The sequence below is a fragment of the Podarcis muralis genome, chromosome 13, assembly GCF_964188315.1.
Source record: "Podarcis muralis chromosome 13, rPodMur119.hap1.1, whole genome shotgun sequence".
Lineage (NCBI taxonomy): Eukaryota > Metazoa > Chordata > Lepidosauria > Squamata > Lacertidae > Podarcis > Podarcis muralis.
Genome location: NC_135667.1, coordinates 650727 through 671259, shown reverse-complemented (window position 1 = coordinate 671259; position 20533 = coordinate 650727). Strand labels below are relative to the sequence as shown.

General features: G+C 50.2%; 2 protein-coding genes across 2 annotated transcripts in view; one reads left to right on the top strand and one right to left on the bottom strand.

Moving 5' to 3' along the window:
- ARRB2 (arrestin beta 2) overlaps positions 1–20533 on the top strand; it is a 233660-nt gene that overhangs the window by 12490 nt on the left and 200637 nt on the right. The gene's annotated exons all lie outside the window — the stretch shown is intronic.
- The window catches only part of LOC144325238 (uncharacterized), a 74463-nt gene continuing 59412 nt past the window's right edge, over positions 5483–20533 (bottom strand). The window contains 4 exon segments of the mRNA XM_077917864.1: positions 5483–7919; positions 10004–10130; positions 10732–10814; positions 11426–11507. Of these exon segments, the coding sequence (XP_077773990.1) occupies positions 5947–7919; positions 10004–10130; positions 10732–10814; positions 11426–11507 (2265 nt within the window). The 3' untranslated portion in view covers positions 5483–5946.

The following is a 20533-nucleotide window of genomic DNA, read 5'->3' as shown; positions in this document are numbered from 1 at the left end:
CTCCCGCTGAGCAGTGGAAGAGGCCGGGGGGCGGGGCCGGCTCTCGGCGCAGGCGCGCCTTGGGCTGGGCTTGGCGCGTCCCATTGCAAGAGCGGGGGGGGGGGGTTCTGGACGCAGCCAAGAAGAGGAGGACCCTTCCGACCAAGCGAAAGCTTTCTATACTGAAATAAAAATAGAAGCAGCTCTTTTGGAGGGAGGCAGGTCGCCTGCCTGAGCTGCTTGGAGGCTGCTGGTTCCTGCATAGCAGGGGGCTGGGCTAGATGACCCTTGGGAAGCCCTTCCAATTCTACAATTCCATCTAGGGAGACAATGGGAGAGGGCGCATTGGGGGGGCGAAGTCAAACCCTTGGAGAGTTGCAGCGCCTGCCGTGGCTGCAGAGACCGATGCAGGAGAGACATGTTTTGTTGCAGCCGGGGCAGAGGAAGGTGGCCGGTTGTGCTGCGGCAGATGCGCCAGGGTGTCTCTTCAATCTGCGCTCCTCCCAGCGGTGAACATGCTGGGAATGTCGGCTGCTTGGGAGAGCACATCTTTGAGACTCCGTCCTGCCATGTGAGACCCAAAATCCTCCTGACGCAGCACATATTGAGGTGTGTGTGGACGTCACTCCTGGCAGGTGTAAGTTGCCCACGACTCACTTCCTTAAATGCTCAGCACGCAAGCCTGGTAGACCTTCATCTTGGTGTTGGACTTTAGCATCACATTCTCCCGTACCCTTTTGGAGAGGAGAGTCGTAGCTGTGGCTGCCTTGCCAATGCGCTTGTCCAGCTCAGCATTGATGGGAGAGGCTGCTGGTTATGGTGGAACCAGCATGTGGTCACCAATGCTGATGGCGATGTCCTGATCAGAGATGTTGGTCTTCTTCAGGCCAAACTCCCTGCAGGCTTGGGCAAGAAGGTTGAGGAGTCTCTGTAGGCGGGCTTCCTCTGTGGAGTACAGTTCCACGATTCTATTATTGTTTCTCTGTTTGCGGGTGTGGCTGTGTGTTCTGCTACAGCACATGATCAGAGGAAGAGGAGCTGCTGCCAAGAGGAAGCCAGGCTGGAGGAGGAAGTTGGTAGCCAGCAGCAGTCCTACTTGGCTGACTGCAGCCTCTGGGAGCTTGTGACCAGGAGTTCATGTCCAGGGGAGTTTGAGGGAGAGGCTGTGTCCTTAGGACCAAGAGACATCGATGGCAAGGGAGCTGATAAGTGACCCACAACACCTGTGCCATGTTTGTCTTCCTGCCCAAGAATGTTCAAAACTGCATCTGCAGCCAAGTGCCAGCCGGTTGCCTCGCTGGAAGAGGAGGCACAGGAACGTGAGGCCTTCCTATCCACATTTCGAGCTACCTGGCAAGATGAGGAATTTCTCAATGGAGCAGAGTGGACTGTGCTGGAACAGCACCACAGGTGGGGTGCCCCGAGGGAAGAGGAAGATCGCCTATTGCAAATGGACGAACCCCTGGAGAAATGTGAAACACAGAACTGTCAGGAGCCAGGCTCCGTCACTGAAGCTGCAAAATCGATTCCATGCCCTCACCTCAGACACCGACTCTGGGCCAGAGAAGCTAGTACAGCAGCTGCCAACCTCACACCAAGGTGGCTGTGAAAGAGACAGCGTACAGAACGATTCCTGCCACTCCCCAGAGGAGGAAGGGATGTGTGGTGGTGATAGGCGACTCCCTACTGAGGGGGGCAGAGGCCACAGGGTGCAGAGGTAACAGGATGTCCTGGGAGGTGTGCTGTCTTCCAGGAGCAAAAAATCAGAGAAATTGCCAAGTCTTATAAAGGCCACGGACCACAACCCCTTCCTTCTGAAACCTGGCGGGATGAGACTCATGACTGGAATGTATCAACGGGGGGGGGGGGTATAAACTGTTCAAAAGGAATAGACCAAATGGGGAGGGAGGAGTAGGGGCATTATACGTAAAGGATGTGTATACTTGTGAAGAGATCTGTGACACGGAGCATGGAAGGCAGACTGACAGTATCTGGGTAGAAATTGTAGGAGAGGGAAACAACAGTGGCCTTACTGTGGGTGTATCCTTGTCCACTGGCCCAAAGGTGGGTTCATGGGAGTGGTTTGCTGCAGGTATGCCAAAGGAGGATGTCAAAAACACCAGAGTGTTTGGTTCTAGTGCTTTATTGTAAGAAAGGGTAAGCTTACAGTAAATCAGCCTGCTAGATCTCACTGCCACTACAGACGCAGAACGGACACCACATCAGTGAGAGGTCGCCATAACTTGTCTGCTCTCAATCCAATGTTTATGCACACTTTATGCACTAAGCAGCATAGGTCAGTTTGCCCAGCACCTCCTGACACATCTGGTGGCAGCTGTCCAAAGGATTTCCCCTCTCCGGGCTGAGAGCCCAGCACCCCAAGGCCTACCAATAAAGGCAGCATCAAAGCAAGCCAATTAGCATGTATACAAGCAAGAAAACATATGAGCTCATTCTCACAATTACCAAATATTTTTAGGGTTATCTTGACTACCAAGATGGTGCTTGCAGGCCCTTCCAGGACATTTCACTTTGGTTCAACACAGGGATCTCCAAGCCAGACTGAAGACTTAGGTGATGCCTTCCTAGAGCAGACTACCAGAGGTTCAGAGAGTCATGGGTGACTTTGACTACCACCATATCTGTTGGGACTCCCAACTCTGCTAAGAATTGTTGTTGTTCAATGTCTTTATAAATGACTTCCATGAAGAGATTGAGGGGATGCTCATCCAATGTGCAGATGATACCAAAGTGGGAGGGCAGCTAATGCCGCAGAAAACAGAATCAGGATTCAAGTTGACCTTAACAGATTGGAGAACTGGGCCAAAACTTACAAGATGAATTTCCAAAAGGACAAATGAAAGGCATGTCAGGGGTTTCCTGGCATATGAATAACCAAATAAAAGATGCACCAATATTAGATGAAGAGCACCTGGCTTGCCAGTAGTACATGGGGAAAGGATCTCGGTAGACCACAAGCTTAATATGAGTCAACAGTGTGGTGCTATCCTAGGCTGCATCAACAGAAATAGAATTTCCAGATTAAAGGAAGTAAGTTCTTTCTGTTTTGCCTTTCACACCTGAAGTACTGTCTCCAGTTCTGGGCTCCACAATTTAAGAAGAATATTGACACACTGGAATGTATCCAGAAGAGGGTGACCAAGATCATCAAGGATCTGGAAACCAAGCCTGATGAGGAACAGTTGAAGGAGCTGGGGATGTTTAGCCTGGGAAAGAGGAGACTGAGAGGAGATAGGATAGCCAACTTCAAATATCTCAAGGGTTGTCCCATGTAAACATGTTTTCTTCTGCTCTGGAGGCTAGGACCCAAACTCATGGCTTCAAGTTACAAGAAGGGTGATTCCTCAAACCAAAATATCACAAGTTCATTTTCTTTATCATGCAAGAAGTCTGCAGTTTCCAATATTTAGTAAACGTTGACAATGACTTTTCTCTGATTAAACATGTCAACTTTGACATCTCAGCTAAATCCAGTAATTTTAACAACCATTCCTCCATTGTAGGTAATGAGTCTTCCCATCTTTTTACATATAAAAGTCTCTCAGTGGTAATCATATAGTGAAATAAAGTTCCATAGTCTTTTCCTAATTGTATATCCCTAACTTCCAACAGGATCAATTCTGGTTTCAGTTGAAAATATCTTCAAAATTCTCTGAATCATTTTAAATCTTTTTATACATGTCCACCAAGCAGGAGGAAATGTCCCTTCATGTTCTTTACACCTGCAACAAGTATTTGGAACGTTTTTATACATTTTAAATAACCTCAAAGGAGTTAAGTGCCAAGGATACATCACTTTGTACACATTCTCTTTTAAATCATAACACAATGTATATTGTAATTCTTTGGTCCACATATGTTCCCGCTGTTCCCTCTGTATATAACCCAATTTTCCCCACAAATATAATCATGTATTCTTTAAGATTCAGGTCGGTAGCTGTGTTGGTCTAACGCAGTCGAAATAAATAAATAAATTGTCCTGTAGCGCCTTAGAGACCAACTTTGTTCTTGGTATGAGCTTTCGTGTGCATGCACACTTCTTCATATACACTGAAACAGAAGTCACCAGACCCTTATATATAGTGGGAGGGTGGGGTGGGGTATTTCTCAGAAGGGTAGTAGGAGTTGGGTGATTGACTCAATGGGTATAGGAAAAAGCAAGGGATAGTATGCAGACGACCAAAAATAGCTTTAGCATGTGTAATGAGACAAGAATCCAATATCTCTGTTCAAACCAGGTCTCTCCATAGTTTTCAGTTTAGTAAAATGTAAAGGGTAAAGGAACCCCCTGAACATTAGGTCCAGTCGCTGATGACTCTGGAGTTGCGGTGCTCATCTTGCTTTATTGGGGGAGATTTTTTTTTCCCCTGTTCTCCCCCTCCTATGGCCTGGTGCGTCCTATGGTCCAGTGCGTCCTATAGAGCGAAAAATACGGTATTTATCTACATGCACTTTGATGTGCTTTTGAACTGCTAGGTTGGCAGGAGCAGGGACCGAGCAACGGGACCTCACCCCGTTGCAGGGATTTGAACCGCCAACCTTCTGATCGGCAAGCCCTAGGCTCAGTGGTTTAACCCACAGCGCCACCAACGTCCCTACAGTTTAGTAATAAGTGGTAATTCAGCAACTTCTCTTCCAAGTCTATTTCTGAAATTCTTCTGCTGTAGGACTAATTGCAGTCATCAACCGGTTTACCATACCCATCAATCAGTCAATCACCCATCTCCTACTACCCTTCTGAGGAAAAACCCCACCCCACGCTCCCACTATATATAAGGGTCTGGTGACTTCTGTTTCAGTGTATCTGAAGAAGTTTGCATGCACACAAAAGCTTATACCCAGAACAATCTTAGTTGGTCTCTAAGGGGCTACTGGACTTTTTTTTATTTATTTCAGATATATTCTTTAATTTGTTCTTCTTGCATTTCAAATTTCAATAAAAGCTTATGGTGCTAGAGAAGACTCTTGAGAGTCCCATGGACTGCAAGAAGATCAAACCTATCCATTCTGAAGGATCTCAGCACTGAGTGCTCACTGGAGGGACAGATCCTGAAACTGAGGCTCCAATACTTTGACCACCTCATGAGAAGAGAAGACTCCCTGATATTGGGAAAGATGGAGGGCACAAGGAGAAGGGGATGACAGAGGACGAGATGGTTGGATAGTGTTTTTGAGGTTACCAGCATGAGTTTGACCAAACTGCGGGAGGCAGTGGAAGACAGGAGGGCCTGGCGTGCTCTGGTCCAGGGGGTCACGAAGAGGCGGACGCGACTAAACGACTAAACAACAACAAATGTTTTCACAATAACATATTTGTCTGTACACAACTATATTTCAAAACCTGTCTTTTTTCTGTACCCAAAGTCTTTTTATCCAACTTAAATCTTTGTTCGTTGTAATAAGAAAACCACTAGAATCTATAAACTTCCCTTGTTTGTTGTTCCCTTGTTTTAATTTTACAGTCTCCTTGACTCCCTATTGAACTCCTGATAAGTTAACCATTTCTCTTTGCCTATTGCCTCTTTTCTATAAACGCTTCTTGCACTGAAATCCATAAAGGTATCTTCACATATAACTTAGGTTTATATCTATTGCAAATTCTCAATATGGTATGTCTCAATGAATAGTTTTTGAAATCCACATTAACTTTGACCTTATCATAGCACAAATATCCATGCTTTTAAATCATGACCTTCTAATTCCAGAAGTCTCTTATTTCTCAATGTCACTCTCTTCTTCATCCACACTAAACAACGGGCTGCAAAGGCCAATTTCATATCAGCTAAACCCAATCCTCCCCTTTCATTCTCATCTTGCAATATTTTCATTTTGACTCATGGTTTTTTCCCTTGACATAAAAACTTTGATGAATCTCTTTGTCATAGTAATACCCAAGTATTTAACTTTTCATTCAATTTGAAACCCTGTTTTCTCCATCAAAACTTTCTATATGAATTCTTTGATAGGAAATGAAACTTTTCTTCCAGGTAATTTCTTTCCACTTTCGAAGCACTGATACGGTTTCTTCCCTGTATGAATCATCTGATGGAAAGTGAGATGACAGCTACCGCTGAATTTCTTTCCACATTTGATGCACAGATATGGTTTCTACCCTGTGTGAATTCTTTGATGGGAAGTGAAACTTTTCTTCCAAGTGAAGCTTTTTCCACATTGGATGCACTGATACGGTTTCTTTCCTGTATGAATTATTTGATGGGAGGTGAGACTTTCCTGCTGAGCGAAGCTCTTTCCACATTCGATGCACTGATATGGTTTCTTCCCTGTATGAATTCTTTGATGGGAGGTGAGACTTTCCTTGTGGGTAAAGCTCTTTCCACAGTCCAAGCACTGATACGGTTTCTCTCCTGTATGAATTCTTTGATGGGAAGTGAGATTACTCTTCCAAGTAAAGCTCTTTCCACAGTCCAAGCACTGATACGGTTTCTCGCCTGTATGAATTCTTTGATGGGAACTGAGGTGGCCCCTCGTATTGAAGTTCTTTCCACATTCAAAGCACTGATACGGTTTCTTCCCCGTATGAATTCTTTGATGGGAATTGAGAGAGGAGATTTGACTGAAGCTCTTTCTACATTCCAAACACTGATATGGTTTCTTCCCTGTGTGAATTCTTTGATGGGAAGTAAGACTTTCCTTGTAAGTGAAGCCCTCTCCACATTCCAAGCACTGATATGGTTTCTCCCCTGTATGAATTCTTTGATGGGAAGTAAGACCTCCCTTCTGAGTGAAACTCTTTCCACATTCCAAGCATTTATATGGTTTCTCCCCTGTATGAATTCTTTGATGTAAAGTGAGACTTCCCTTCTGAGTGAACCTCTTTCCACATTCCAAGCATTGATATGGTTTCTCACCAATATGAATTCTTAGGTGTAAGGTGAGACTTTGCTTCTCAGTGAAGCTCTTTCCACATTCCAAGCACTGATTTACTTTCTCCCCTGTATGAATTCTTTGATGGGAAGTGAAACTTTTCTTCTGAGTGAAGCTCTTTCCACATTCAGAGCACTGATATGGTTTCTTCCCTGTATGAATTATTTCATGGGAAGTGAGACTTTCCTTCCGACTGAACTTCTTTCCACATTCCAAGCACTGATATGGGTTCTCTCCCGTATGAATTCTTTGATGGGCCATGAGATTAGTCCTTGCACTGAACCTCTTTCCACATTCTAAGCACTGATATGGTTTCTCTCCTGTATGAATTCTTTGATGGGCTATGAGATTGGCCCCCACACTGAAGCTCTTTCCACATTCAGAGCACTGATATGGTTTCTCTCCTGTATGAATTCTCTGATGGTAAGTGAAATTTTTCTTCCAGATGAAGCTCTTTCCACATTCCAAGCACTGATATGGTTTCTCTCCTGTATGAATTCTTTGATGAGCAACAAAATTGGTCCTCCCACTGAAGCTTTTTCCACATTCTGAGCACTGATATGGTTTCTCCCCTGTATGAATTATTTGATGGGCTGTGAGATTTACCTTCCAGGTGAAGCTCTTTCCACATTCCAGACACTGATAGGGTTTCTCCCCTGTATGAATTCTTTGATGGGCGGTGAGATGGGCTCTCTGACTGAAGCTCTTTCCACATTCCAAGCACTGATACGGTTCTTCCCCTGTATGAATTCTTTGATGGGAAGTGAGACTATCCTTCCGGCTGAACCTCTGTCCACATTCCAAGCACTGATAGGGTTTCTCCCCTGTGTGAATTCTTTGATGGGAAGTGAGCTTGGCCTTCTGACTGAAACTCTTTGCACATTCCAAGCACTGAAATAGCTTCTTCCCCACTGGGTTTCTTTTACGGGAAGTGGAATGGGAGCTCTCAGCCAACTCCAAATATGTATGTGGCTTTTCCACTTTCTGGATTTTGCCGTTGTCCCCTTTGTTCTTAATCTCCAAATTATCACCACCTACAAGAAAGACAGGAACAGATTAGATCCTCAGGAAGAGGTAGAATCCCAAATTACAGAACAACAACAACAACAACAACAACAACAATAATAATAATAATTTATTATTTGTACCCCGCCCATCTGGCTGGGTTGCCCCAGCCACTCTGGGCGGCTTCCATAGAAACCAAAAACCCCACTAAAATATCATACATTAAAAACTTCCCTGAACAGGGCTGCCTTAAGATGTCTTCTGAATGTCAGGTAGTTGTTTATCGTTTTGACATCTGATGGGAGGGCATTCCACAGGGCGGGCGCCACTACCGAAAAGGCCCTCTGCCTGGTTCCCTGTAGCTTTGCTTCTCGCAATGAGGGAACCGCCAGAAGGCCCTCGGCGCTGGACCTCAGCGTCCGGGCAGAACGATGGGGGTGGAGACGCTCCTTCAGGTATACTGGGCCGAGGCCATTTAGGGCTTTAAAGGTCAACACCAGCACTTTGAATTGTGCTCGGAAACGTACTATGAACAAGGCTAATCAACACTTGTGGTAGAGGGAGAACTGAAGAGAGTTAGAAATGAGGACTTACTACAGGGTTCAGTGCCTTTTTTTGACTGCCAGCCTATATTTGTGCCTTTGGTTAGGCAGGAATAAGAGCTGCAGAAACAAGATGGGGAACACCTGGCTCGCAAGTGGTACATAGGAAAAGGTGCTAGGGCTCTTAGCAGACCACAAGCTTACCACGTGGCATAAGTGTGATGCAGTAGCAAAAAATGCTAATGCTATTCTAGGCTGCATCAAGTGTTCAGATCAAGGGAAGGAATGGACCCACTCTATTCTGCCTTGGTCAGACCACACCAGTTCTTGGCACCACAATTTAAGAAGGATGTTGACAAGCTGGAACGTGTGTAGAAGGTGGTCAGTCTGGAAACCAAGCCTTGTGAGGAATGGTTGAGGGGATTAGGTATGTTTAGCCTGGAAAAGAGAAAACTGAAAGAAGATATGATAGCCATCTTCAAATATCTAAAGGGTTGTCATATGAAAGATGAAGCAAGCTTGTTTTCTCCTGTTCCAGAGAGTAGAATCCAAGCCAATGAATTAAAGGAAGGAGACTCCGACTAAACATTAGGAAGAACTTTCTGACAGTAAGAGCTTTTCGACTGTGGAACGTCTTCAGCGGGAAGTGGTAGGCTCTCCTTCATGGGTGGTTTTCAAGCAGAGGTAGGATAGCCACCTGTCATGGATGCGCTGTAGGTGGTTTGCCATGGACTGGTTGGACACAGTGGTGATACAGGAAGAGAGTTAGATTCACAGACATATTTATGGGAAGCTGAGATTTGAAAAGCCTGGCTGTTTTCTGGGACAAACTTTGTTTGGCTCAGTCATGGAATCCACTCCATCTCCAATGTCAGTCATCTGTTTGCTCAACCAAAAACGGACAGAAGCAAACTAACAGTTCTAGGATTTTATTAAATAAAAATACCTGACAGAAGCTATTCAGTTTCCCTAACCACCCTGAAGCCTACATTTAAAAGGCCTGGCCAGTTCAGACCAGCCTGAAGCATGCTTAAAAAGGCAGAATTGGAGGAAGGTAAAAGGTAAAGGGACCCCTGACCATTAGGTCCAGTCGTGGCCGACTCTGGGGTTGTGGCGCTCATCTCCCTTTACTGGCCGAGGGAGCCGGTGTACAGCTTCCAGGTCATGCGGCCAGCATGACTAAGCCGCTTCTGGTGAACCAGAGCAGCGCACGGAAACGCCGTTTACCTTCCCGCCGGAGCGGTACCTATTTATCTACTTGCACTTGGACGTGCTTTCGAACTGCCAGGTTGGCAGGAGCAGGGACTGAGCAATGGGAGCTCACCCTGTCGCGGGGATTTGAACCGCCAACCTTCAGATCGGCAAGTCCTAGGCTCTGTGGTTTTAACCCACAGCACCACCCGAGGAAGAGTATTCACAGACAAAACACTTGATAGCCCTCCATTCAAGGTGTGCTGTAGGGGCGTTAGAATCCCAGATGTGGCCGGTAGCACTCTTGAATATCAAAATATTGGAGGTTCATCTCATGGAGAATTTCAAAACAGAAATTATGATCCAACAGGGAGCCTTACCAAGAGAGTCTATAATCCCACGATTCTCCCCCATGACGTCCTTATGCAGAGCTCTCTGGTCAGGATCCAGCAATGCCCACTCCTCCTCCGTGAAATGAACAGCGACATCTTCAAAGCACAATGAACACTAAAAGAAAAAGTTCCTCCACTTAGACAGCATAAAGATCATCTACTTCACATTGCACTTTTGTTTCCTGCGTATTAATTGCTCTGATGTTTTCATGGGATTGTTTCCCCACATATTTTAAGTATAGATGCTCCTTTGAATATCTTAATTCAATTGTTTTATTGTGTATTTTATTGTGTGCATTGTTTGGGGGGGGGGCCCTCCCAATGCCCTAAGGCCAACTTCAAGAGGTACATAGGGTCACAAGGAGGAGAGGGTGGGGAAAGCCCTATTTTGCAACAGATGGGGCTGGTAAGGGTTAATCCTGGTTCCTGTTCTTTACAGTCTGTAAGCTGGTGATAAGTGTATTTTAGTATTTCACAAAAAAAATAGACAAATAAAACTGCAACAACTGATAAATTAGCAACATTCAAAAGGCAAGTTAAAGTGAGGTGGCCGTTCATTAGTTGCAGCAGATAAACCTTCTCAAATGGCATTTTCGGACTTTTTTAAGGGCAGTTGTGACAGAAGCAAAGAGGAGGAGAGAGATTCGTTTGGGTCCAGAGGCCCCCCGGCTGCCCCACCTCTCAGCCTCTTTGCCCACAAGGCTCTTTCCCCCTACCTGATCTGGCTCCACAGCCGCTACTTGCACTTTGCCACCATGGAAAGAAGGATGAGGAGGTCTTGCTGGCATCCTTCTGTCACCTGCAAGAGACAAAGGTAAGTGGGAAGCCAGGAGTGCATGATGTTTCTCTCAGAGGTGAAGCAATGCATCTCTCACTGCAGGTGGGCCTTAGAAAAGTCTCCCCTGCTGAGTGCATTTTAGCATTTCTATCCAATTCATATTTTAGTAGTGCAAGAATACATGTCCCCTCCTCTGGGGTCTTGGCCTGAGATATCTTTCTGGCAAAGATGAAAATAACCCACAGATTAGTTTCAAAATCCACAGAATGTGAAAAAACCGAGAAAAAACTCATTTATCGCTTGGAAGGTGGTGGACTCTCCTTTCTCGGAGGTTTTCAACAGAGGGTTTTAATTGGTTGTGGATACTTTAGTTGAGAACGATGGCATTGCAGATGACTGGACTAGATGTCCCTTGGGGTCACTCTTCCAACTCTACAATTTTAGGGTTCTATGAATGTCTCGCCAGCTGAGTCCACTTCAATGTCCCAACCTATTTCATATTCTAGTTGTGTAAAAAATACATCTCCCCTTCTCTGGGCCCCAAGTGCCTTCCAGTAAAAGTCGAAAAGAATCCGCAGGTTAGATTCAAAATCCATAGAATGCAGCAAACAGAATCAAAGCCCCTTCCTTACCCAGCGGCCACTTCCTGGCGACCAATGGAATCCTCTCTGCCTCAGATGAATCAGGACCCATTTCTGCAAACAGATCCTTTCCCTGAAAGAGCAACAAAGATTTCAAACAGAGAGTTTTGCAGAGGCAAAATCTTTAGGGGTATCAGATATCTTTCCTTGGATACTTTCCAAAAAAGGATGGGCCATTAGTCGAGCATTTGGAAATGTTTTCCCTCCTCGGAGCCCCTTGGGAGCATCCAGAGGAAAGTCTCTCTCACCTGCTTCCTCTCCTCCGCCTGACTCAGGAGGAAACCTTCGGCCAGGGCCACTGCCTGGGAACTGGTCTCCGCTCCGCATTCCCTCACCCAGCTCTCCATCTCCAGAGGAAGGACAGCCAGGAACTGCTCCAAGATCACCAGGTCCAGCATCTTAGCTTTCGTGTGCCTTTCTGGCTTCAGCCACTGAAGGTCAAGGCGGTAGAACCAGCTGCAAACCTCACGGGGGGCTTTGACCTCCTGGGAGCAGAACTGCCTGAACTGCCGGCTCTGCACCTCTGAGAGGAGGGTGTCCTCCTCACCCGGGATCTTCTGCATGGAGCTTTCCCAGAATCCCCCGCTGCTCCCAGTGTCAGTGCCATGGCCTCTTTCTGCTCCAGGGCCAACTGAGTCTTGCTCATCCATCTGTGCTCTCAGAAAGTCTCCAAAAGATCAGAAGGAATTGTTTGGTCCTCTGTCAAGTTCTGTCCATCCAAACCAGAAGTGCTGGCAAATCCTACAAAGCAAATACATTATTCTGTTGTAAAATTTAAACACTGTCATTACATTTATTAATGGCATTTCTATCCTGCTTTTTTCTCCAAGGAGATCCAGGTGGCATCCATGGGTCTACCGCTTTTTTCTCCAAGGAGATCCAGGTGGCATCCATGGGTCTACCCCTCCCCACCAAATCCCCACAACAACTCTTGAGAGCACATTTAATTCCTATTTCAAAACAGCTGCCTTGTTGGTCAGTTCCTTTCTTAGGCCTCCAAATATCTGGAGAACCGCTTCCTTCCCTACAGGCCCTCCTGGGTTCTCAGGTTGATGTTGGCGGAGGGAGCCCCCTTGCTAGTTCCACCACCCTCCATGGTTTGGGTGAAAAATGGCTCAAGAGGGGGCATCCTGGGGGCAGTTCCTTGGTTGGGGAATTCCCTCCCCACAGAGGCACCATTCAAAACTTGTTTTCAGGACCCACCCTATTCTTGTGACTGTCATTAGTTCTAATGGTTAAATTGGTTGTAACCCGCCCTGGGTAATAAATGTTGTATTATTATTATTATTATTATTATTATTATTATTATTATTATTATTATTATCATCATCATCATCATCTTATTTTTTTGTTTTTGTTTACTGCCCTTCATCTGAAGGCCATAGGGCAGTTCACAACATAAAAATACAGAATGAAAATGCAAAATACATAACAAAGGCCAAACAAAATCAAAGCATACCAATACCCCCCGCCCTTTCCACTGACACATTTAAACCGCCATAGAATGTTGATCAGCCAAATGCCTGGTGGGAAAGGTTTCCCCTCTTGCCTAACGATTTGCAATTAAGGCGCCAGGCGAATCTCCTTGGGGAGAACATTCCATAAACGGGCAGCAGCAGGAAGAGCAATAAGACTAACAACCAGAAGAACAGTACCATAAAGCCTCAAGTCTGGGGGTGGAAAATTAAGCTTCAACATACATATGGAACCTCAAGAAAGCAAAGAGAGCATCTTCAAAGCAGGATCAGTCCACTTTAAAGAGCCATAAGGTAAAGGTAAAGGTACCCCTGCCCGTACGGGCCAGTCTTGACAGACTCTAGGGTTGTGCACCCATCTCACTCTATAGGCCGGGGGCCAGCGCTGTCCGGAGACACTTCCGGGTCATGTGGCCAGCGTGACATCGCTGCTCTGGCAGGCCAGCGCAGCACACGGAAACGCCGTTTACCTTCCCGCTGGTAAGCGGTCCCTATTTATCTACTTGCACCCGGGGGTGCTTTCGAACTGCTAGGTTGGCAGGCGCTGGGACCGAACGACAGGAGCGCACCCCGTCATTGCAGGGATTTGAACCGCCGACCTTTCGATCGGCAAGTCCTAGGCACTGAGGCTTTTACCCACAGCGCCACCCGCGTCCCTTAAAGAGCCATGGCTTCCTCCAAAGAATCCTTGGACCTGTAGTTTGCTAAAGATGCTATTTTGGGCAGAAGGGGCTGGTGGGAGAGGGTCTCCCTAGCGCTCTCAGCACTTGGGGGGTGGCCTATTTCACCCCTCCCCACACCACGGGTTTGCTTCCTTTCAGTAGAAACAGAGCATTGTGGAGTTGGATGGGACCCCAAGGATCATCTAGCCCAACGGCCTGCAATGCAGAAATCACAACTCAATCACCCTTGACAGGTGGCCATCCAAGTTCTGTTTAAAAACCTCCAAGGCAGGAGAATCCGCCTCTTTCTGAGGGAGTCCTTTCCTCTTTCCACAGGGACCTTTCCTGTCTTGGATGCTGAGACCTCCCGTACCTCTCAGCAGGTGTGGCAGACCCCAGCCCCAGCCCCCAATTAAAATGTGGTGGACTCACCCCCCAAGTAACCCCAATTAAATATAGTGGACCCACCTCACGGTACACCAGTTACAGAAATTCCTACAATTTACCACAAGCTATCTTGTGGGGGGTCTTCGTGAGGGAAAACTTAGCCTTAGGCAGAAGCGGCACAAACAAGTTTTATTTTCAAAAAGAAGAGGTTTGTGAAACAAAGTTGGGTCGGGAGATGCGTTCTTTCAGGTAGAAGTTAGCTTATTAAACGAAATATAGGAATGTCAAGAGGCTTAAACACAGCAGCATATGAACACTTTCCCTTAAATTTCACTTGCTCAAATGAGCTGTTACACTTCAGATAAATGGATGTTCCTGTTTCTAGACGAGGTGGGAAAATGCTCAGCTGGGTTTCTGTTACTTCCCTCTCGCTCCTTTCCTTAGTTATGGAGGTGTAGCTGTTCAATCCTTTTGACCCAGACCAGGTTCCTTTTCCTCAGCCTCCCTCTCTCCTCTCAGCAATGCCCCTCCTGAGGCGTTTTCTTTTGGGCGCCAGACCCAGGGGATCCCTCGGCCCCCTTCTTTCTCTCAGACCCCCAGAGCCTGTCTCCCCCCCCCCAGACTCAGCCTCTCTTCCCCTCTCCTTCTTCTCCTCAGGCCAGAGCCACTTCTCCCTCAGACTCAGCCCCTCTTCCTCTCTCCTTCTTCTCCTCAGGCCAGAGCCACTTCTCCCTCAGACTCAGCCCCTCTTCCTCTCTCCTTCTTCTCCTCAGGCCAGAGCCACTTCTCCCCCAGATTCAGCCCCTCTTCCTCTCTCCTTCTTCTCCTCAGGCCAGAGCCACTTCTCCCTCAGACTCAGCCCCTCTTCCCCTCTCCTTCTTCTCCTCAGGCCAGAGCCACTTCTCCCTCAGACTCAGCCCCTCTTCCTCTCTCCTTCTTCTCCTCAGGCCAGAGCCACTTCTCCCTCAGACTCAGCCCCTCTTCCTCTCTCCTTCTTCTCCTCAGGCCAGAGCCACTTCTCCCTCAGACTCAGCCCCTCTTCCTCTCTCCTTCTTCTCCTCAGGCCAGAGCCACTTCTCCCTCAGACTCAGCCTCTCCTCCTCTCTCCTCCTTCTCCTCAGGCCAGAGCCACTTCTCCCTCAGACTCAGCCTCTCTTCCCCTCTCCTTCTTCTCCTCAGGCCAGAGCCACTTCTCCCTCAGACTCAGCCTCTCCTCCTCTCTCCTTCTTCTCCTCAGGCCAGAGCCACTTCTCCCCCAGACTCAGCCCCTCTTCCCCTCTCCTTCTTCTCCTCAGGCCAGAGCCACTTCTCCCCCCCCCCCGACTCAGCCCCTCTTCCTCTCTCCTTCTTCTCCTCAGGCCAGAGCCACTTCTCCCTCAGACTCAGCCCCTCTTCCTCTCTCCTTCTTCTCCTCAGGCCAGAGCCACTTCTCCCTCAGACTCAGCCCCTCTTCCTCTCTCCTTCTTCTCCTCAGGCCAGAGCCACTTCTCCCTCAGACTCAGCCCCTCTTCCCCTCTCCTTCTTCTCCTCAGGCCAGAGCCACTTCTCCCTCAGACTCAGCCCCTCTTCCTCTCTCCTTCTTCTCCTCAGGCCAGAGCCACTTCTCCCTCAGACTCAGCCCCTCTTCCCCTCTCCTTCTTCTCCTCAGGCCAGAGCCACTTCTCCCTCAGACTCAGCCCCTCTTCCTCTCTCCTTCTTCTCCTCAGGCCAGAGCCACTTCTCCCCCAGACTCAGCCCCTCTTCCCCTCTCCTTCTTCTCCTCAGGCCAGAACCACTTCTCCCTCAGACTCAGCCCCTCTTCCTCTCTCCTCCTCCTCCTCAGGCCAGAGCCACTTCTCCCTCAGACTCAGCCCCTCTTCCCCTCTCCTTCTTCTACTCAGGCCAGAGCCACTTCTCCCTCAGACTCAGCCCCTCTTCCTCTCTCCTTCTCCTCCTCAGGCCAGAGCCACTTCTCCCTCAGACTCAGCCCCTCTTTCCCTCTCCTTCTTCTCCTCAGGCCAGAGACACTTCTCCCTCAGACTCAGCCCCTCTTCCTCTCTCCTTCTTCTCCTCAGGCCAGAGCCACTTCTCCCTCAGACTCAGCCCCTCTTCCTCTCTCCTTCTTCTCCTCAGGCCAGAGCCACTTCTCCCCCAGACTCAGCCCCTCTTCCCCTCTCCTTCTTCTCCTCAGGCCAGAGCCACTTCTCCCTCAGACTCAGCCCCTCTTCCTCTCTCCTTCTTCTCCTCAGGCCAGAGCCACTTCTCCCCCAGACTCAGCCCCTCTTCCCCTCTCCTTCTTCTCCTCAGGCCAGAGCCACTTCTCCCTCAGACTCAGCCTCTCCTCCTCTCTCCTTCTTCTCCTCAGGCCAGAGCCACTTCTCCCTCAGACTCAGCCCCTCTTCCTCTCCTTCTTCTCCTCAGGCCAGAGCCACTTCTCCCCCCGACTCAGCCCCTCTTCCTCTCTCCTTCTTCTCCTCAGGCCAGAGCCACTTCTCCCCCAGACTCAGCCCCTCTTCCTCTCTCCTTCTTCTCCTCAGGCCAGAGCCACTTCTCCCTCAGACTCAGCCCCTCTTCCCCTCTCCTTCTTCTCCTCAGGCCAGAGCCACTTCTCCCTCAGACTCAGCCCCTCTTCCTCTCTCCTTCTTCTCCTCAGGCCAGAGCCACTTCTCCCCCTGACTCGGCCCCTCTTCCCCTCTCTTTCTTCTCCTCAGGCCAGAGCCACTTCTCCCTCAGATTCAGCCTCTCTTCCCCTCTCCTTCTTCTCCTAAGGCCAGAGCCACTTCTCCCTCAGACTCAGCCCCTCTTCCTCTCTCCTTCTTCTCCTCAGGCCAGAGCCACTTCTCCCTCAGACTCAGCCCCTCTTCCCCTCTCCTTCTTCTCCTCAGACCAGAGCCACTTCTCCCTCAGACTCAGCCCCTCTTCCTCTCTCCTTCTTCTCCTCAGGCCAGAGCCACTTCTCCCTCAGACTCAGCCCCTCTTCCTCTCTCCTTCTTCTCCTCAGGCCAGAGCCACTTCTCCCCCAGACTCAGCCCCTCTTCCTCTCTCCTTCTTCTCCTCAGGCCAGAGCCACTTCTCCCTCAGACTCAGCCCCTCTTCCTCTCTCCTTCTTCTCCTCAGGCCAGAGCCACTTCTCCCTCAGACTCAGCCCCTCTTCCTCTCTCCTTCTTCTCCTCAGGCCAGAGCCAAGGCCAGAGCCACTTCTCCCTCAGACTCAGCCCCTCTTCCCCTCTCCTTCTTCTCCTCAGGCCAGAGCCACTTCTCCCTCAGACTCAGCCCCTCTTCCCCTCTCCTTCTTCTCCTCAGGCCAGAGCCACTTCTCCCTCAGACTCAGCCCCTCTTCCTCTCTCCTTCTTCTCCTCAGGCCAGAGCCACTTCTCCCTCAGACTCAGCCCCTCTTCCCCTCTCCTTCTTCTCCTCAGGCCAGAGCCACTTCTCCCTCAGACTCAGCCCCTCTTCCCCTCTCCTTCTTCTCCTCAGACCAGAGCCACTTCTCCCTCAGACTCAGCCCCTCTTCCTCTCTCCTTCTTCTCCTCAGGCCAGAGCCACTTCTCCCTCAGACTCAGCCCCTCTTCCTCTCTCCTTCTTCTCCTCAGGCCAGAGCCACTTCTCCCCCAGACTCAGCCCCTCTTCCTCTCTCCTTCTTCTCCTCAGGCCAGAGCCACTTCTCCCTCAGACTCAGCCCCTCTTCCTCTCTCCTTCTTCTCCTCAGGCCAGAGCCACTTCTCCCTCAGACTCAGCCCCTCTTCCTCTCTCCTTCTTCTCCTCAGGCCAGAGCCAAGGCCAGAGCCACTTCTCCCTCAGACTCAGCCCCTCTTCCCCTCTCCTTCTTCTCCTCAGGCCAGAGCCACTTCTCCCTCAGACTCAGCCCCTCTTCCCCTCTCCTTCTTCTCCTCAGGCCAGAGCCACTTCTCCCTCAGACTCAGCCCCTCTTCCTCTCTCCTTCTTCTCCTAAGGCCAGAGCCACTTCTCCCTCAGACTCAGCCTCTCTTCCCCTCTCCTTCTTCTCCTAAGGGCAGAGCCACTTCTCCCCCCCCCCGACTCAGCCCCTCTTCCTCTCTCCTTCTTCTCCTCAGGCCAGAGCCACTTCTCCCTCAGACTCAGCCCCTCTTCCCCTCTCCTTCTTCTCCTCAGGCCAGAGCCACTTCTCCCTCAGACTCAGCCCCTCTTCCTCTCTCCTTCTTCTCCTCAGGCCAGAGCCACTTCTCCCTCAGACTCAGCCCCTCTTCCTCTCTCCTTCTTCTCCTCAGGCCAGAGCCACTTCTCCCTCAGACTCAGCCCCTCTTCCTCTCTCCTTCTTCTCCTCAGGCCAGAGCCACTTCTCCCTCAGACTCAGCCCCTCTTCCTCTCTCCTTCTTCTCCTCAGGCCAGAGCCACTTCTCCCTCAGACTCAGCCCCTCTTCCTCTCTCCTTCTTCTCCTCAGGCCAGAGCCACTTCTCCCTCAGACTCAGCCCCTCTTCCTCTCTCCTTCTTCTCCTCAGGCCAGAGCCACTTCTCCCTCAGACTCAGCCCCTCTTCCTCTCTCCTTCTTCTCCTCAGGCCAGAGCCACTTCTCCCTCAGACTCAGCCCCTCTTCCTCTCTCCTTCTTCTCCTCAGGCCAGAGCCACTTCTCCCTCAGACTCAGCCCCTCTTCCTCTCTCCTTCTTCTCCTTAGGCCAGAGCCACTTCTCCCTCAGACTCAGCCCCTCTTCCCCTCTCCTTCTTCTCCTCCTCAGGCCAGAGCCACTTCTCCCTCAGACTCAGCCCCTCTTCCTCTCTCCTTCTTCTCCTCAGGCCAGAGCCACTTCTCCCTCAGACTCAGCCCCTCTTCCTCTCTCCTTCTTCTCCTCAGGCCAGAGCCACTTCTCCCTCAGACTCAGCCCCTCTTCCTCTCTCCTTCTTCTCCTCAGGCCAGAGCCACTTCTCCCTCAGACTCAGCCCCTCTTCCCCTCTCCTTCTTCTCCTCAGGCCAGAGCCACTTCTCCCTCAGACTCAGCCCCTCTTCCTCTCTCCTTCTTCTCCTCAGGCCAGAGCCACTTCTCCCCCTGACTCGGCCCCTCTTCCCCTCTCTTTCTTCTCCTCAGGCCAGAGCCACTTCTCCCTCAGATTCAGCCTCTCTTCCCCTCTCCTTCTTCTCCTAAGGCCAGAGCCACTTCTCCCTCAGACTCAGCCCCTCTTCCTCTCTCCTTCTTCTCCTCAGGCCAGAGCCACTTCTCCCTCAGACTCAGCCCCTCTTCCCCTCTCCTTCTTCTCCTCAGACCAGAGCCACTTCTCCCTCAGACTCAGCCCCTCTTCCTCTCTCCTTCTTCTCCTCAGGCCAGAGCCACTTCTCCCCCCCCCCCGACTCAGCCCCTCTTCCTCTCTCCTTCTTCTCCTCAGGCCAGAGCCACTTCTCCCCCAGACTCAGCCCCTCTTCCTCTCTCCTTCTTCTCCTCAGGCCAGAGCCACTTCTCCCTCAGACTCAGCCCCTCTTCCTCTCTCCTTCTTCTCCTCAGGCCAGAGCCACTTCTCCCTCAGACTCAGCCCCTCTTCCTCTCGCCTTCTTCTCCTCAGGCCAGAGCCACTTCTCCCCCCCCCCCGACTCAGCCCCTCTTCCTCTCTCCTTCTTCTCCTCAGGCCAGAGCCACTTCTCCCTCAGACTCAGCCCCTCTTCCTCTCTCCTTCTTCTCCTCAGGCCAGAGCCACTTCTCCCCCCGACTCAGCCCCTCTTCCTCTCTCCTTCTTCTCCTCAGGCCAGAGCCACTTCTCCCCCGGACTCAGCCCCTCTTCCTCTCTCCTTCTTCTCCTCAGGCCAGAGCCACTTCTCCCTCAGACTCAGCCCCTCTTCCTCTCTCCTTCTTCTCCTCAGGCCAGAGCCACTTCTCCCTCAGACTCAGCCCCTCTTCCCCTCTCCTTCTTCTCCTCAGGCCAGAGCCACTTCTCCCTCAGACTCAGCCCCTCTTCCTCTCTCCTTCTTCTCCTCAGGCCAGAGCCACTTCTCCCTCAGACTCAGCCCCTCTTCCTCTCTCCTTCTTCTCCTCAGGCCAGAGCCACTTCTCCCTCAGACTCAGCCCCTCTTCCTCTCTCCTTCTTCTCCTCAGGCCAGAGCCACTTCTCCCTCAGACTCAGCCCCTCTTCCCCTCTCCTTCTTCTCCTCAGGCCAGAGCCACTTCTCCCCCAGACTCAGCCCCTCTTCCTCTCTCCTTCTTCTCCTCAGGCCAGAGCCACTTCTCCCTCAGACTCAGCCCCTCTTCCTCTCTCCTTCTTCTCCTCAGGCCAGAGCCACTTCTCCCTCAGACTCAGCCCCTCTTCCTCTCTCCTTCTTCTCCTCAGGCCAGAGCCACTTCTCCCCCCGACTCAGCCCCTCTTCCTCTCTCCTTCTTCTCCTCAGGCCAGAGCCACTTCTCCCTCAGACTCAGCCCCTCTTCCTCTCTCCTTCTTCTCCTCAGGCCAGAGCCACTTCTCCCCCCGACTCAGCCCCTCTTCCTCTCTCCTTCTTCTCCTCAGGCCAGAGCCACTTCTCCCCCGGACTCAGCCCCTCTTCCTCTCTCCTTCTTCTCCTCAGGCCAGAGCCACTTCTCCCTCAGACTCAGCCCCTCTTCCTCTCTCCTTCTTCTCCTCAGGCCAGAGCCACTTCTC